This window comes from Parasteatoda tepidariorum, chromosome X2 (assembly GCF_043381705.1).
Source record: "Parasteatoda tepidariorum isolate YZ-2023 chromosome X2, CAS_Ptep_4.0, whole genome shotgun sequence".
Lineage (NCBI taxonomy): Eukaryota > Metazoa > Arthropoda > Arachnida > Araneae > Theridiidae > Parasteatoda > Parasteatoda tepidariorum.
In genome coordinates this window covers 19,962,227-19,981,133 of record NC_092215.1, presented here as the reverse complement: position 1 = coordinate 19,981,133, position 18,907 = coordinate 19,962,227, and the positions used below count along the sequence as shown (strand labels likewise).

At 32.2% G+C, this 18,907-nt stretch overlaps 1 protein-coding gene across 1 annotated transcript in view; it reads left to right on the top strand.

Annotated features, from left to right (window-relative positions):
• LOC107445837 (uncharacterized) overlaps nucleotides 1-15,002 on the top strand; it is a 45,578-nt gene extending 30,576 nt beyond the window's left edge. The window contains exon 2 of the mRNA XM_016060330.3: nucleotides 12,994-15,002. Within this exon, the coding sequence (XP_015915816.1) occupies nucleotides 13,249-14,406 (1,158 nt within the window). The 5' untranslated portion in view covers nucleotides 12,994-13,248 and the 3' untranslated portion in view covers nucleotides 14,407-15,002. The remainder of the gene's footprint in view (nucleotides 1-12,993) is intronic.
• Nucleotides 15,003-18,907: the final 3,905 nt, after the last annotated feature.

The following is an 18,907-nucleotide window of genomic DNA, read 5'->3' as shown; positions in this document are numbered from 1 at the left end:
TTTTTTTGAGTGCTCCTCACACTATTGTATTAATATATTTTGCTTTGGCTTTATTGATACAATATCAGAAAGCACTCTGTTTTGCGGATATAATCGTGTGGGCTGAAGAAAAGATTACATCTTTTTTCCGGTTTTTTAATTAACCTTTCTTTTTTTTTTTTAATAAACTGTTGTATGTCATTTTTTTTACTTATTATTCCCCCCCCCCTTTTTTTTTCCCAATGTTTCCGAGTAAAAAATTCAGCTCCTTAATGTTTATTTCACCTCTTGGCATTTCCGGCAAAATTAAATTCCTAGTGCACTTTAGCATCCAAATAGAGTCTCGGTGCTGCCATCTAGTGTGGCAGAAACTAGACGTCCAAATAAACATGACCAACGGTATCTCGCCCATTGTGGTGGTCCTGAAAGAGTGGATACCACCTCTGGAGAACGCACTAGGTCTGCTCATCGGCAAGACCGATTGTGCAGCTCATTGGAAATAAGAAAAGAAATAAAATAAAAAAATTTTATTTCACTTTTTGGTAATACCTCAAAGGCGATAGCGCAATTCAAAAATTTTTTACATCCACCGTTGAAACTTGTTTACCTTAAGATAATTTCATGGAAAAAATAATTTTTACTAATAACTCAGTGTAGGAATGTAAAGAATTTTGATTTTATTGAAATTAAATTTATGGCCAAGGTTCTTTCAATGCGCGGCAACCGATGAATTATTGAATTCTTGAAGACGGACATATCTATCGAGATCTCTTTCAAATCGCGTCGGGCTTAGTCGTTGAAGTCAAGGGTGCATTCACAAGGTATGTGGTTGGACCGGTGTAGCCTAGCTGGTAGGGCGATGGGCCCATATTCTAGAGGTCGTGATTTCGATCCCCGTTCACCGAAGACTCCCTGTCTATAAAATGGTGACTGGTGCACGCTAAATCTGTTGGGGTCACAAAGTCCTCCAATTTCCCATAACAAATCAGTGCCTCTACGGGTACTGGATAGGAGATTAATCATGCTTTGGTTCAAGTCGAAATTACGATCTGCAAATGGGTGGATGGGGGGTGAATGCGTAGTCTCTGCAAAACGGTATGTGACATATGTATTATCTCCAGATCTTCCTCGCGGCTGTTTCAGAGCGCCAATAGCCCATTGTGCAGCTCTAGTGCGCCGCAACTAAAAGTACCATACCCTTCAAGGTATGTGGTAATTGCCCTAGAGCGTTCAATACTGATAGTATCTTTAAGGGGCTTAAATAGAATTTTTAATAAATCTGAAAATACAGTCGCTCCAAAGAAACTCGTGGCGATTTTTGTAATTTCTACCCAAAATGGATCGTTTTACTTCTTTGAAAAATTTCTGATAGGGTCACATGTTTTTTTTCGAGTATCTATACAAATTTTTTGCTGTAAATGGAAGAGTTTAAAACGGAAAGAAACGTGTTAACAATTCAACCTCAATAAATTTTGAGGTTAATTAAGTTCTTACATTATCAAGTATACTAACGATAGTGTAGATGCAGTCGTCAAACTAACTTCAAAATTACTTGGGTTTTTTATTGGTTTATTGGAATTACATATACATTTGCAGGCTTGTGTGCTCAATTAAGGCTTGTTCCGCAGTGGACTGATCCTTAAGACACGGTTCTCAGCAGATCAGCGAAGTCAAGCATCACTGGCTACGGTCAGTGTGCGGGTGGGTGACCACTTGGATCAGCCTGCGTTGGGACCGAGGGTGTGTGGTATTGGTCCATGTTAAACTGTTCCACCGTCAAGCGCTCGATTTCGCGTGCAGGTCGTTGGGCTACCGAAGCGGGGGTGCCATCCCTACTGCAGAGGATCAAAATTGTGATGGCATGTCTTCGGATCATCCTCTGGGATGCTTCAAGTCGCCATTAGCCCATTGTGCAGCTCTAGTGCGACGTAAGTAAACTACAACAACAATTACTAGTACAAAATACATTTGTAGGCCTGTGTGCCCAATGAAGGCCTGCTTGTAAACCTTAGTAGGAGGACAGATAGCACAATACTGAGAAAGACAGCACAAAAATACATGCAGGGTAACAGTGGGATTCGAACCAGCTACCTTCTTGCTACACACAGCGTTTGGCGGCCGATACCACTCGGCTAGGGAGGCCCCTTATGTGGGGTATTTTTTGTTTATAGTTATACATAGATAGGAAGAGTCGTGTGCATAATACGAAGAACGGAAGCCGAAGTGGCTCAGGGGATAGAGCGCTTGCCTCACAATGTAGTGACCCGGGTTTAAATCCCGGCAATATTTGGTCAATACAATATTTTTTCCACCTCGCACCTACCACAGGGCTGACAAAAAATATTCTCAGTAGTAGGCGGGTCATGGGTAGAGTCCCCTTGCAGTCAGGCTGACCGTGGGAAGTTTTCGTTTATTTCCTCTCCATGTAACGCAAATGCGGGTTAGTTTCATCAAACAGTCTTCAACGAAGACAAATACTTCCCAATACTTGCTCCTTGACTTTTATAGGAAGCATCTTTGAGGAGTAGCAGAAGACATGCCATCACAATTTTGATTCCTCTCAGAGGAGATCTCATTTGTGAGGCCACTTCCTCAATTTACCCATAGATCTGAAGGGGAAGGAAATTTTCTCCAGATCCCTGTACCAATTTCACTACTCAGTGATCGACCACAGGACTTTCGATACCTCAAATTTTACGAGCACGTATGTACTCGGTGGGTCTTAGCGGAACCGAGGATCGAACCCTGGCCTCTCTGGACCGGAGTCCAATTTTCTAACAACTGTGTATGTGCAACAACAGCCTCTTCTGACATGATACATTTTGATTAAGCAAGGTCTGGAAATTGTTTTATAGTTGTAGCAAAATTTTGAAAAAGATATATACTTTGAAGTATTCATTGCTTCTAAAGTCAATTTGATTTAGCTTGTCGTGGCGGGAAAATTTAACAACTAATTTTTGGAAACTAAAGTTGTTGTTGTAGTTCATTTACGTCGCACTAGAGCTGCACAATGGGCTATTGGCGACGGTCTGGGAAACATTCCTGAGGATGATCCAAGGATATGCCATCACAATTTTGTTCCTCTGCAGAGGGGATGGCGCCCCCGCTACGGCAGCCGGACAACCTGCACGCGAAGTCGAGTACTTTACGGTAGAACAGTTTAACGAGGACCAATACCGCCCTCCCTCGGGACCAATGGGAGGACTTTCAGCGACGCCAGATTTAACGCGCATCTTTCTGCGTAAACACGTCGGCTGTTTTGCAGGCTGCCATGATCGAACTCACTACCAACAGCTCTCCAACCAGCAGTGTGGGCGACACCTCAACCGATTGCGTCAGCGTAACGACTATGTATATGCCTTTGTATGATTGTATATGGGGGCCACCCTGGCCAAGCTGTATCACCCGCCAAACTCTCTGTTAAGAGTGGAGGTGGCGGGTTCGAATCCTGCTGTTACCCTGGATGTATTCTTTGTGATGTCCTTCTCTGTATTGTGCTATCTATTCTATTGTGTGTATATATATATATATANATCAGTTATCTGGAATAGCGATGGTCCCGATCGTTCCGGATAATCGGTTCCCTACTGTATATATATATATATATAATAAATATAATGAGGGAGAGTGGAAAATATTCTCCATATATTGTTTGAATCAATCATCCAAAATTATTTCAGTATTATTAGAATAGACAAAACAATACATAAGCCAATAGAATTCATATTAGATTTTAACCATTGATGCTTAATAGCAGAATTCAATTCTCTTTAGCGGAAATTCAATCATAATAAAATGAACCTGTATTCAAGCGAGATCGATTGCCGAAGGAGAAGTAAGCGAGCAATTTGTGACCGTCCCCCCAATTTCTCAGCATTCAGAGTTAACGTTAAGTAGACAGCAAATCAATGAAGGGGACGTCTCGCCAAATGTTCAGCGCACGCGCCTTACTAGAAGAAGAATGCTATGTCTAACAACCCACGCTTGTTCGGCGATCGATCTCTCCCCCACCTTTTTAATTTTTTTTCTTTTCTTTTTGTAATCATATGTTAAGTTTATTTTTTAAATAAAAATTGAGCTATCCTTTTTTTTATTCTTCTGATCATCTAAGATCGATGTGGGAAGCATCAATCGTAGCCTTTGACCTTATCCAGACCTAAATAAGAGACTGACCTTGAAAAGATATAGGTTTACATTGACGGGGATAGTGTCACCTTGACCTTTGAAGTAACTTTTTATTTATTTTTTTTGAAGAAATAACAAAACAATTAGTGACGATTAATCCAAAATTAATTGGCAATTAATACATTTACCGCATTGCACTTAGCCAAAAAAAAAAAAAAAAAAAAAAAAAAAAAAGGAAGAAGAAATAGTGAAATGAAATAAATAAATAAAAACTAGCAGTTTCCTCCAAAGAACAGGTTGATGATTATAGTATTTAAATTGGGAAAACAGTACAAACATATCTACCCTGACATATTAGTATTCTAAAAATACTTAATTCAATCATGTTGTATGTGTATGTGTTGTTGTATGTGTATGTGTATGCGTCATGTATAGTGGTGGATATAGCTTCCCTAGTAACCTTTCATCGTCCTTCTTCTCCCTTTTGTTTTGTATTACATATATAGTTAATTGCCCGGTTATGCATATTTTCTTAAGTATTTACAACGAGTTTGGTGCAGCATAATATGCATCCGACTTTTTTGAGCAAAAATTGATTTTCGGGTTTCCTCTCTTTCTATGGCCATTTGGCCCCCAATTGACTATTGTTCATGTGAGATCAGACAAAATTGATGTTTCGTTCTCCAAATCAGAAGTTTCAAAAAAAGTTTCTGAAGGCATTGACTTAAAATAATAATAATAAATACGATTTATACCACAAAATCGACAGTTGCTTTTAATCTCTGAAGATCATGAAAATAAATAAATAGAGATGTTAAAATTTAATCTGTTTCATTTTTCCAGTGAAACGATATGATTTTTAAACAGCGATAATCGTGCTTCTATTATTTATGCTAATGATAAACTTCAGAATTAAACCGCTGTACCTCAGAGGTTTACCTCCCGATGATGCGCACCAGGTTCGAATCTCAGCTGTGGCTGGTTGATGCGAATTCTGCTCTCGGTTCGCAGTGCTGACGCAAAATATTCTCAGTTGTAGACGGATCATGGGTAAGAATCCCTTTGAAGGTCAGGCTAACAGTGAGAGGTTTTCGTGGTTTTCCTCTCCGTATAACGTTCCGATTAGTTCCATCAAAAAGTCGCCCCAACAGGGCTATTTTGTCCAAATGCTTGATCCAAGAGTTCTCTTGTCTTCTGGGTAGAGTTTAAAATTGCAAAGTAAATGAATTAAACATTAATAGTTGTAAACTCAAAATCGGGTCGGCTCTTAAACGACAGATGTAAAATAAAATAAAACCTGGCAATTAAAAAACAGAAATAAGCAGCTGTGCCCTCGGCGAGATATGAACCCGCACTCGCATAGACGTTATATATCTTTAATCATTTAGCTGGAATGAGAATCAAATTGATTTCAGATTCAAATATTGTCACTAACTTAAAATAAATAAATAGTGATAGCTGATTGATTTTTTTCTTCCTGATGAAATTAATATAATACTTATGCGTATTTTAATTTTGAATATAAATAAAACTAAAACTAGCAAAACACGGAATTTTTTTTTAAAAAGTAGAAAATAGCAAAGAAATAAAATTTAAAAAAACTCATGAAAATAAAAAAAAATTTTCAATGAATAAAAAAATTTAAAAACGGTCAAAAAAAAATTTTTTTTTTATTTCCAAGAAAAGCATGGTACACGATAAAGAAAATAAAAGCAAAGGGAAATAAAAGTAAACAAAAACATAATTTCAGATAACAATTTAATTGAACTGGTTTCGATTCTAAAAAAAAGTTTCAAATATTTTATTTTAACTATGTATAATTAGCAGCTTCATAGTGAAATAATAACAGTAAGAAGCTGGCAGAAGCATTGGTCAACTGCAATAAAACATTATTATTTTTTTAAGTGAAAAATAAAAAAGTAATAAATAAAAAATCTTGACCTTTGACAAAAATAAGCCTTAAGCCGTGGTGGCTCAGGGGATAGAACGTTAGCCTTCCAATAAAGTGAACCGGGTTCGAATCCCAGCAATAGCTTATAGATACGAATTCCGCACCTGGCTCGCACCGACCACAGGGCCCACTGGTAGACAGATCCTGGGTTAGAGTCCCCTTGCCATCAGGCTAATCGTGGGTGGTTTTTCTCTCTATGTAACGCAAATGAGGGTTAGTTCCATCAAAAAGTCCTCCACGAAGGCTAATTTTTCCCAATACTTGAACCAGGAGTTCCCCTGTCTTCTGGATTGGGTTCAAAATTACAAGGCTACGGAGTTGAACATTAGTAGCCGTTAACCCAAAAATTGACTGTTCAACGACGGTTATGCAATAAAAATAATAAGCCTTAGAAAATTGTGCTAATTTATAGCTAGGAGAAATTGAAAGTTTCGCGTTTAAAAACCACTTCACTTGTACAACATTTTACTTTAATGCACATTTTATTTCGACATCGCCTTTCCATTTTTCAGAAAGTATAAAATCTTAAACTTATTATTGACCTTCAAATTCGAACGTCAAAATGGAAGAAGAAAATCCGACAAATCGTATCGAATAAGTATCAAAACCGATGTTTTACAAAATATCTGATCTAAACACGCTTTCATAGCTCAAAAGATAAAATCTAAAATGACAAATACCAAATAAGATTATATCCCTTAAGTTTTCCAAGGCATTAAGAAAGCATTAATGTATCATAAATATAAATTTAAGAATATCCCTGCGTCAGAGATCGCCATCTGGCACTATTCACAGGCTCAGTGTCAGCACAAATAAACCCAAGAAATCAGTATTTTTCCTTACTGCATCAGTTGATATTAAGCTCTACTTGTCAAAATCAGATGTGACGAAAGAAAAATATTGTCCTGTGATATTTGTAATATGATGATGTTTCCAACTTATGTGAAGAGTTTTGTTTTGTTGCAATAAGACTTGTATTATTGCAACATGTACTAAGTATTAAGATTAAACATTTTAGTTCTTTGAAAGTTTTGTCATTAAAAAAAAAAAGGTTTTCTTGTGAAAAATATGCTATTTTTATAATTGTTGTGAACAAATAAACGACTGTTAGGTTAAGTCTTGTAAATCAGCGTCTTTTGTGCCAGTTATAAAAATGGAGCATAATGTTAATATGAAGTAAAACCACGGCTTCCTACTTGACATTTTCTACTTATGTGGAGAATTTTATTTTTGTTACAGTAAGACTTAGTTCTTATTAAGTATTAAAATCAATTTTCGTTAATTTCGTTTTTTGAACACATTGTCTTTAAAAAAAAAACTTTTTCAGTAAAAATTATATTATTTTAATAACTGTTGATTACAGATAAGCATGACTGTTAGGTTAAGTTTTGCAAATCTTAAGGCAGCGTCTTCTATCCAATTTATGAATATGGTACATAATATTAATATGAAGTAAAGCCACGGCTTCCTACTTGTTATTTGCTAATAATGTGGAGAATTTTATTTTTGTTGCAATAAGACTTAGCTCTAATGAAGTATTAAAATTAATCATTTTCGTTCTTTGAAGACTTTGTCGTAAAAACAATGCTTTTTATTAAAAATTATGTTATTTTAATCATTGTTGATAACAGATAAGCATGACTGTTATTTAAAGTTTTGTAAATCTTAAGACAGAGTCCCCTATGCCATTTATGAAAGTGGAACATAATGTCAAAATAAAGTAAAGCCACGGTTTCATGAAAAAATAAACATTTATGATCAAATTTTTTAATATTTAAAACGTGACCCCATTGCATTTCATGGGCTCATCAAAAAAATAAAAAAATTGAGAACAATTTACTGAATTTTTTGTTGTTTTTCGTTGACTTTGTCGTCAGATAAAATAACGCTGTTTTGCAAATAAGATGCTGTTTTCATAACTGTCTAGAGTTAGCAACAGTTATTCATCACTGTTAGGTCAAGTTCAGCTTATCTTAACCCTGCGCTCTGTAAGTTAATTGTGAAAATGGCGCGCATGTCAATATGAAGAAATGACACTATTTTCTAAAATTGAAAAGCTTTTATGATTTAGTTTTTAATACTTAAAAAGTGACATAAAAATGGCGCAAAATGTCAACATAAAGATGAAAAGAGTTTGTAATTCAATCTTCTCAAAATTGAAAAGATATCCAGCATTGTTTCTGATGATAAAAATTTGTGAAAATTGAGAAATATTTATTGGTTTTAATAATTTTCATTTAGGGGGAAAATCTCGCACAATTTGAGGTTTTCAGAAAAAAAAGTTTAATATTCTTTCAAAATGTCCGTTCTAAGGCCTGGATAATTTTTTAGGGCAAGATGATATCATTAGTTTGAAATTATAATTTCACCTCAAGTGTAAGGCACTATTCTATTTATTTATTTATTTATTATATATTTATTTATTTATTTATTTATTTATTTATTTATTTATTATTTATTTATTTATTTATTTATTATTTATTTATTTATTTATTTTACTTTGCGAAAGAGATTCGAAAAACACTTAATGATTTTTATGTAAAGGGAAAAATTTCATCAAGTCGGTGTTTTCTTTTTAAAAAAAGTTACATTTTTTAATTATTTCGTTACAAAATATTTTTTTTATTAGTACGTTATAATGTCTTAACAATTGTTTTAAATAAGATGGCATATATAATTTTGCTTCGAATATAAAAAACTAAAATAGTGTTTTTTTTCCCTTCGCGAAAGAGTTTTGAAGAATACGCTTAGATCTAAATAATTGCAAATAAGTGCAAATTTAAAAAAATACTGCTTGGAAATGAGCCGTGTTTAGAGGATTTTACCTTTAACGCAGAAAAAGACACCGGTGTCTAAGGTTGTATTTTGTAACCATAAATTATTAAAGTGCTAAATATATTACTTTTCAGTTATTTTGACCTTAATTAATACAAAATAATGGAAAAAAATGCGAAAAATATGTTTTAGAAAAACTCAGCGCCGAAGAGTTAAGAAAAAAATTATCCTTACTCTAAATAACAAAACTCTAATTTAATTATTATAAATACTCTCTTCAAATGGGCCGTGACAAATTTTATATCATTAAATATCCTAATGCATAATCTGTGCTTCAAATTATCTTTTGTAGTATTATTTTATAACCAACTGACCTAGTCCGTTTTTTTTTTTTTTTTTAAGTATTTTTGCTAAAGTATTTCTTTTGAGTATTAGTTGCTTACGCCTAATTAATTCAACTTAGTACCTGACTTAATCTCTACATCCAAAAATTAAGAGATGAGTTACTTAACATAATTAATTATAAATTTATAAATTAAAGCAGCTAAATTAATCCCGCTTGATGAGAAAAATCCTAATTTTTGAAAGCTTGGCAAACAAAACGTCATACTTTTAAACAAAAATTTTGAACTTTCTTGATTAATAGAGCTATTAAAAAAACATGTCAATAAGCTACCCTAAAGGGAATGTCAAGCAAATTTTAATTAATTGATGTTTCATCGCTAACATTATTTTTCCTTTTTTTTCTATTTTATTTACTCCCATTTTGTTTCTTAATAGCTAAACTCAATTTTATTTCCATGCAATATTTGGTCTTAGAAAAATATTTTACACATAAATAAATTTAGGGAACTAGGTTGACTGTTGATGAAGTATTGATTTTATAATGTAGTGGATACTTATTTTTATTATTTTTTTTATCCTACTACCCACCCCACTTAAAAGGGGGGGGGGGAAATCCATCTATTTTGAGAACAAGGCATCATTTTCTTATAGTTTAAAGGTAGCGTTTTATTTATTTATTTTTTAATCTTTATTTTTTATGCTTAAGAAACTTATGTTTCATCGCTTACATTATTACGTATTTCTTTTTTTTTTTCGATTTTATTTACTTCCATTTTGCTTCTTAATAGCAAGACTCAGTCTTATTTTCGTGCAATATTTGGTCTTAGAAAAATATCTTACACTTAAATAAATTTAGGGAACTAGATTGACTGTTGATGAAATATTGATTTTATAATGTAGTGGATACTTATTTTTATTATTTCTTTTTTTACCCTATTACCCACCCTATACATAAAAAGGGAAAAAATCCATCTATTTTGAGAACAGGGCATCAATTTCTTTCAGCTTTAAGGTAGCGTTTTAATTTTTCTTTTATCTTTATTTATTTTTTATGCTTAAGAAGCTTATAGATTTGTTGAGGATTCTGTAACAGAACTCTTTTGCAAAGGGAAATAGAAAACCCAGCAATTTGAACAGAGTTAAAGAATCACCTAAATAAATTTAGGGAACTAGATTGACTGCTGATGAAATATTGATTTTATAATTTAGTGGATACTTGTTTTTATTAGTATTTTTTTATCATATTACCCACCCTACATAAAAAGGGAAAAAATCCATCTATTTTGAGAACAGCAGGGCATCATTTTCTTTTAGTTTTAAGGTAGCGTTTCTTTTCTAATCTTCTTTTTAGGATTAAGAAACTTATAGAACAGTGTGTTGAGGATTCTGTATACAAAACTCTTCTGTAAAGAGAAATAGAAAACCCGCAGTTTGAACGGAATTAAAGAAAGTTTTAATTTTAAAATATACTATCTTATACAGAAGAATAGTCTGGACAATTAAAAGGGGCAATAACTTCAATATTCAAAAAAAATTATTAAACTTTTTAAAAAGCCTTTAATTTAAATTCTTTACTTTTTACTTTATAACTGGCATTGAACAGCCCACCCAATTCTGAGCTCACGACTATCAATTTTCTACTCAGCCTTGCAATTTGAGCCCAACCGAGAAGACAAGGGAATTCCTTATCAAGCATTGGGACAAACTAGCATTCGTGGAGGACTTTTTGATGGGACTTACCCGTATTTGCGTTACATGGAGAGGAAATCCACGAAAACTTCCCACTGTCAGCTTCACTGTAAGGGGATTCTTACCCTTGATCTGTCTACCATTGAGTATATTTTACGCCAGTACTGTGGTCGGTGTGAGCATGGTGCGGAATTCTTATCGAATAGATAGAGCTGAGATTCAAACCCGGGACACTTCATTGGAAGGCGAAAGTTCTATTCTCTGAGCCACAATGGCTCAACCTCATTTTTTTTATAGCCATCGTAACTACGCACCCGATTTTGGGTTTCCAATTACCAATGTTCAATTCTGTAGCCTTGTAATTTTGAACCAAATCTAGAAGACAAGAGAACTTCTTAATAGAGTATTGGGAGAAATTTGCCATCGTGGAGGACTTTTGGGGGGAACTAACCCGCATTTTTGTTACAGGGAGAGGAAAACCTACCATGGTTTGCCAAACGGCAACGGGACTCTAATCCATGATCCGTCAACCACTGAGGATATTTTGCGTCAGCACTGTGGCTGAAGAAAGCCGGTGCAGAATTCGTACCAACCAGCCACGGGTGGGATTCGAACCTGGGCACCTCATTGGGAGGCAAACGCTCTATTCCACGACCCTCCGTGACTTTAATTTCTCTTCTTAGATGAAGTTCATAACAGATTTTTTTCTAAGTTCTTTCTCGAAGGAAAATAAAAGAATCCGCTGTTTTACAATCTTAAACGCGAGGCAAAGCTATAATTTTTAACTATGCATACTATCTTGATGAGAATTATTTAAACCTTAAAACATGCAAAGCGCTTAAATATTTATTAAACTTTTTAAAAATTACCAATTTGGCGATATTTTTCTACCTAAAAGAACATCATTAAAGTAAATGAATAATTTTCAATGTTGAAATTCTCAGTGTCGAAACATAATTGTGTATTTCGACACTGAAAAATGAACTGTATTCTGTATTTCGGCACTAAAAAAAATACTTGATATTGTATCAAAACGATCATAAGTCTCTTTATATAACGTTATTTGAGCTATTTTTCATATTCTTACATCTTTATTTTATTTAACCCATAATATTATACAGGTGATTATGAATTAACTGCAATTTATATACATTGTTTAAAATCTCTCCTTATAGAAAATTTTGTGCAAAAATTGCACATTCGAGTCACAAACTAATATTTAAGAAACAAAACAACAGGAACATTTTTAAACTATGGCCAATTATTTTTTAAATCAGTTGCACCAAAAGAGGGGTTAAACACATTGAAAACAAGTTTATTTGAGAGCAAAACTTAAAAACTGTCTGTAGCAGAACGTGAATACTGTTCAGTACCATTTACAAACTAGTGTTTTATAATTTTAATTTATCCTTTGTTCTTGTCATTCTCAATATTTATATGTTAGAGTTTAACAAGCTTTTCTTATCACAGAATATTATTTTCGAGGTATACTATGCATAGTATTTAAGACTTAATTTCTATAACATTGTCCCAAAATAACCAGTAATTTGAAAAATCGGTTATAAAAAAGTAAGAAGACAGAAGCCAACTTTCTACGCTCTATGGTTGTACCGTCTTGCTGGTTCAAATAGTGTTTGTTTTAAAAGCATTATTTAATAGTTTTTCTCACTCAGCAGCGACATCTTTTGGCGAACTTTATAACTAGTTTACAGAGTTAGTGATAAAGAATTATTTTTCTAATCAGTTCGTCATTTTGGAGACATCTAGTATAAACACAGCAGCATGAGCATGACGTCAGCATGAGCATGACGAAACCTTGCCCTAAAGTGTCAATCACAAGTAGCCATATGAAGGGTTTGAGCCTTATTCGCATATTGCAGTAAATAATTAATTACCAAAAATTGTTGATAATTAGTCAATGACAATCAAATAATTCCGGAAAAATATATGTTAAAGGTGGTTATTACGGAACACCCTGTATATGCAAAGTGTGAAATTTAAAATTTGCTAACACTTTGTGAAGCTCTCCCATGTTATTATTGTGTAAACCTTCCTTTTATTTGTTTTCATTAATTAGTTAATGCAAAATAACTTCAAAGTCTAATTTGTACTTTTTTTCTATTTTGCAGTGTTTCATTGCCAGAAGTTTTGCAACTGAAGAGATGACAGCCATGAACACACTATGAAAAAAATGAAATATATTTCATCAACTTTAGAAACCGTAGTCTTAGGATCCAATTTAAAATTTTACCTACCTATTCGCAACTAAAACTAATGACTTGAGAATTTATTATTAAATTTACAAAGTTATGTAACATTAGTGAAAAAATAGCTTTTATTATTTACGTTATACAGCATGAGTACTATGTTTCGTTAATCGCGTCATGAGTAAAGTCAAGTCAGATAATAATAACGAAACAGTATCGTATTCACCAGTATCTGTACCATCGATTCTTCCATTGGGATCTTCATCCCCTCCTCCGACAAATTCTTCCAATTCTGGAATACCAAGATCTCCAAGCCACGAATCTTTTGCGACAGATTTATCACTCATGTCTTTGTCAAGTCTTGGATCTGAAATAGGCCGATTGCGTAGCAGTATGTTTCGGCAAAAGAACCATTCATCTGCTGATAGTGCTGATTCTGGAGAAGATCGTCGGAGCCCAATTATTATGGATGGTGGTGTGGGTAATTGGGTAGCAAGGAAAACAAAACTTACTCGTGGGAACAATGCTAGTCTTCTTCAGGTACCTTCAGAGCAGTATGGAACAAAAAGAGGAGTAGCAGATGATGTATTATATGAAGAAGAAAACGAAGTAATTCGCAATTGTGGGGCTTTGTCTTCCATGCTAGGTTTGATGCGAAGTTTTAGTACAAGTGATTTAGATCAAAATGTAGTTATAGGAGGTGAAAAAGAAAATTTAAGGTCGTCCGTATCTGAAATGGTTCTGAATAGTTGGAAACATTATGATATGTCTTATGGAAGGCTGGAGTATACATCTCGTTCTTGTTCAACCTGGGTAGCAGTTGGCGATATGTCAACAACCTCTCAACTTCCATCACCTCAAACCCTCGCAGGCTATGCCACTGAACACCCTGAGATGACGGCCATAGATTTCGTCCGTGCCATCAATAAAAAGGTCCGCCAGATGTATATTCGAAGGCGTCTTGAGTCCACTTACAAAGCTTTAGAGCGTTTAACCCGTAGTGAACTTAGTTTGGATCTGCCATCGATAGCAGTTCCTGTTCCAACCTCTTCAACTAGTGGAGTTCCAGGGGATGATTCGTCCAATTTAGCTACATCGGGTGCCCCAAATATTCCTTTACCACAATTCCATATTTCTACTGAACTTGGTCGTTCTATTAGACATGAATTGCAAATTTCGGCTGTGGGGTTCCATGGAGCTAATAAAACACTCAGCTTAACAGTGAAAGACATTGAACGTGATAAAGGCAAACCTCTGTCAAAATATGAAAGAAATATGATGATTTTTAATTGGTTGCAGAGCTTGGATGAAAATGCTTTTGATCAGCTATCATGAATTTCAGTTTGCATTTGATTTCAGTAACTCCATTTCAGTATTTAATGCCGTTTCAGCTCAAATATGTGAGATGTAAACTTTAAAATCAAAATCAGTTGAATATAGCTGCTACTGCAGACATAAATAATTGCTTTAAAACAACTTTTCTGGTGACTTCTAAGCGATTTGATTTTGTTGTTTCTTTTTATCAGAAAATTGTTAATATTTCCGAATTTATTTGATAAGTTAAAGATTCTAAAATTTTTTAGTTAAGTATTTTTTAGAGAAAACAATACTTAGCGGAAGTGTTATAGTTATTTTTCGAAAAATATTTTTGAAATGAAAGAATATTTTGGGAAAAATTAGCACTTCGAAAAATCACAAAATTAACAATAACGTAGCTAGAATAAGTAAAAAAAGTGGCTTTACGATTTTCAGCTTCTTCTTGAAAGAATTTTTTTTTTCGTTATTAACCACACTTTTGCCGTAGTTAAGTAATCTTGCTATGAAAAACATGGCAAAAAAATTTATAAAATTCAAGTTATTTTGCTATATAAAGCATGGCAGAAAAATATAAGTAATATTCCTTGTAAAGCATAGTAAAAAATAAATAAAAATTAAATATATTGAATTTTTGTTCAAATGCGGGCTACATGATTTTCCAACTGTATAAAAATTTAAAATCATCTCTTCTAGTCAGAAATTTCTATCATGAACTTATTTGCCCATTGAACAAAATTTCTAACGTCCATTTTATATTTAATTTTCAAAAAAAAAATTTCAAATATTTAAAATAAGCATATTTCTATATTTTTTTAAATATATATAATTTTCCTTTTAATTTAAGAGCATATTCTCAAATATTAAATTTTCAATTTATAGTGATAAAATACTTAATTTATTGAAAAAAAAAATGTTCTCTCTAAACTGAATTTCAACAGTGGCATTTTATTCTATAATAGTGTCGTAGGCAACTGATTTTGATTTTGAAGAATATTTTCTCCCAAATTTCGCTTTCAATTTTTACAATTCTTTACTTGTTTAATAATATTTAATTCTGAGCTTTTTTAAAATATTTTCACATATATTATTCAACCCTCTGAACGATCTATTTTGTTAGACTCTGACCTTGAAATTTATGATTAATTGTTTTGTTCAAAATTTTAAAAAAAAAATTCTTCTACTACTAGAAATAATATTTTCAATAATATTTTCGTTACTGCAAGAAAAAAAAGTGCGTACGTATTTCAATAACTTAAGTAAGTATTTCAATAACTAAACAAGTTACTGTTACCGTAAGCATAAAGCAAAAGGTGGTTTATTTCCTTAAATGTTAGAAGACAAATTTAAATTTATTGAGATACGCTATAAAATCGTAGTACGTGATTAACGAATAAATTTTAAGGCTTTTGAATGCAGCAATTAAAACTGAATACAAATAAAAGTTTTATTTTCGAACTGCAGAAAATTAGTAATTGATGACGTAACTTTAAATTTTAACTTAATTCCTAATTTATGAGTACCATATTAGCAACAAAATTTCAACTATTCGCTCTTCCTCCAAAAAGATTCTTCCACCTGTAACACGCTTCCTCTATAGAATTTATTTGTTACTTAATTTCTTTTAACAAATCATTCGTCTTATATAGAATTTCTTTATATGCTACTTAATTTCTTTTAACAAATCATTCGTCTTACATAGAATTCCTTTATTTGTTACTTAATTTCTTTTAACAAATCATTCGTCTTATATAGAATTTCTTTATTTGTTACTTAATTTCTTTTTACAAATCATTCGTCTTATATAGAATTCCTTTATTTGTTAATTAATTTCTTTTAACAAATCATTCGTCTTATATAGAATTCCTTTATTTGTTACTTAATTTCTTTTGACAAATCATTCGTCTTTTATGAAAATTTCTTTATTTGTCACTTAATTTCTTTTAACAGATCATTCGTCTTTTATAAAATTTCTTTATTTTTTACTTAATTTCTTTTAACAAATCATTCGTCTTATACAGAATTTCTTTATTTGTTACTAAATTTCTTCAAACAAATCACCTTTTTTCAATAAAATTCATTTATTTGTTTCTAACTTTTATTACAAAACACTCTTATATATAATTCCTGTATTTGTTACTAAATTTTCTGAAGCAAGTGTACTCTTTTTCTATAAAATTTCTTTATTTGTTACTAACTTTTCTCAGGCAAGTGACTCTTACTCTATAGAATTCCTTTATTTATTACTAAATTTTCTCAAGCGAGTTACTAAATTTTCTCAAGCAACTGTACTCTTCCTCTATAGAATTCCTTTATTCGCTACTAAATTTCTTTAAACAAGTCATTCTCCTTTAGTTTTGGAGTTTACTGGGTAATCGCAGTAATCACACATTATAATTCTTCTAACATAATCTTCTTGACTATACCATATTAGAAACTGCTCCATTTATAATTTCACATGCTTACAGCAGTTAGTTTTTCTGCTATAATCAATGCTTTTAAATCTTCCTCATTTAAAGCACTATCTAAACATGGACGTTTAGTTATATTTTTTTTAGCTCCAACCAATCCTTCATTAATAATTTAAGGAAATATTGAAAATGCCTAGTCAACCCCTTTAATTTGTGTTATTAAATTCTTCGTGAAAAATAAGTTTAAAAAGTTTACATACTAGGGATCATAAAAAATTATCTGAAACGGAATCGAAACAAAAACGCTGTCAAAAATTTTCGATTTACAAATTAAAAAAGGCGTGATAAAAAAAATTTAAAGTTTGATCGCCTGGTAAAACTTGGAGGTGTTTCTAATAGTATCCTTTTAACTCTTCTGTACACTTTGTCAATCAAACAGATTTCAAATTTTTTGACCTCACCTTCCTCAAAATTAATTCGTTAGATTCGATAACAGTTCTGTTTCTTCTATTCTTTTCTTTAATATCAATCTGTAACCCCAAAAATGTATATTATTTAGTATTTTATTTGGGACAATGAGCCTATTATTCTCATATTCTATTATCTTAGTATTTGTCGTGGCAGAATGCATTATATTCACTTCAATTTCTTTCGAAAAAGAAATTTTCTAGCAAATAATTTAAAAGATGTTATTGGTTAAAGAGTCCCAAAACAAGAAATGTTTATAAGAATAAGTATCATTTCTAATCATATACAGGTCATATTTTTTCGAAGTTTACTCATGAATATTTAAATAAAACAGAGTGCTTAAAAAATTTCACACTTCTGTTAGTAACTTAAGATAAATCTATAAAAAAATGCTGAAAATTGCAATGGTTATTATCATTTTTTTAGCTACTCATTAAAAATTATATATATATATACTATATTATTCCGTTATTGATCACTCAGAGGGTTAATATCATTGCTTGAAATTCATTTATGCTAATCATCGGTGCTATGAATACGTGTATGATGTAAAATAATTTTGCTTACATAACGAAATTTTTCAAAGTGAGATCTTGAAGGTTATTAACAAGCCTTAAAGTAAAAAGGCTTTCTGAGATCTAAAAATTTAAAAAAATATTTACTTTTATAATTTGCATGCTAACTTCACTAAAAGTGATCATTATGAAACTTTTTTCATGTTTTATTGTTTATATATGCAGTATTCTTAAAACATATATAACCATAACCTTATTGCTTACATAATGTATTATTTTATACATATCATGTATTTAAAATATCTATCTGTTGTCGTACAGTGTTGTATTTCAAACTCCTAAATGAAGAATGACTTATTGGATGTCTCAAAACTGACCGGCAATTTAAAAAATAAATCAAAGAAAAGCCAAATAAAAGAGTAATAATCGTTTATTGAGCTCTGCTTAAGCAATTATAAATCGCTAACGCCAAATTTAAAAATTAGTTTCAATGTTGATCAACAGATGGCGCTACTGAATAAAAACTATGGAATCATGCTTATTGCCATATATCAGATCATTGCAACTGAAATATATATGAAAGGGTGTGATAATTTTGTCTTCAGATTTATGAACTACGTTGTAACTATACTATAGATAATGGTTAATTTAAAACCATTGTCTTATAGTTTTTTTACTTAGCAGCACCATCTGTTGTTAATCTTTGTAACTAATTTTTAAACTTTAGAGTATAAGCAACTAGTTTCTTAAGTATAGCACTGTAAACCATGCATTTCAATCTTCTTCCTTTTTTAAAATTCATTTTTTAAATCGTCGATCATTTTTCGGGCACCCAGCATTAATTCAATATGCAAGAAGCCCTATAAGTAGTTTAAATATGCAAATATTTTAATTAAAATGATTATACCATCTCCCTAACTAAGTGATGATTAAAGTGAGAACATCTAGATGTATAATTGTCTTTTCAGCACTTATTCCAACTATATGGGTCAAACCATATTTTGTTTTAATGTTTTATGTAAATTTGTGTGAGAAACATGATTTGAAATAACCAACTTCCATATTACTTGAAATCTTTTAAAAATTGTAATATACTGATATTCCTATCAGGTTAAAGATTGGGGCGTA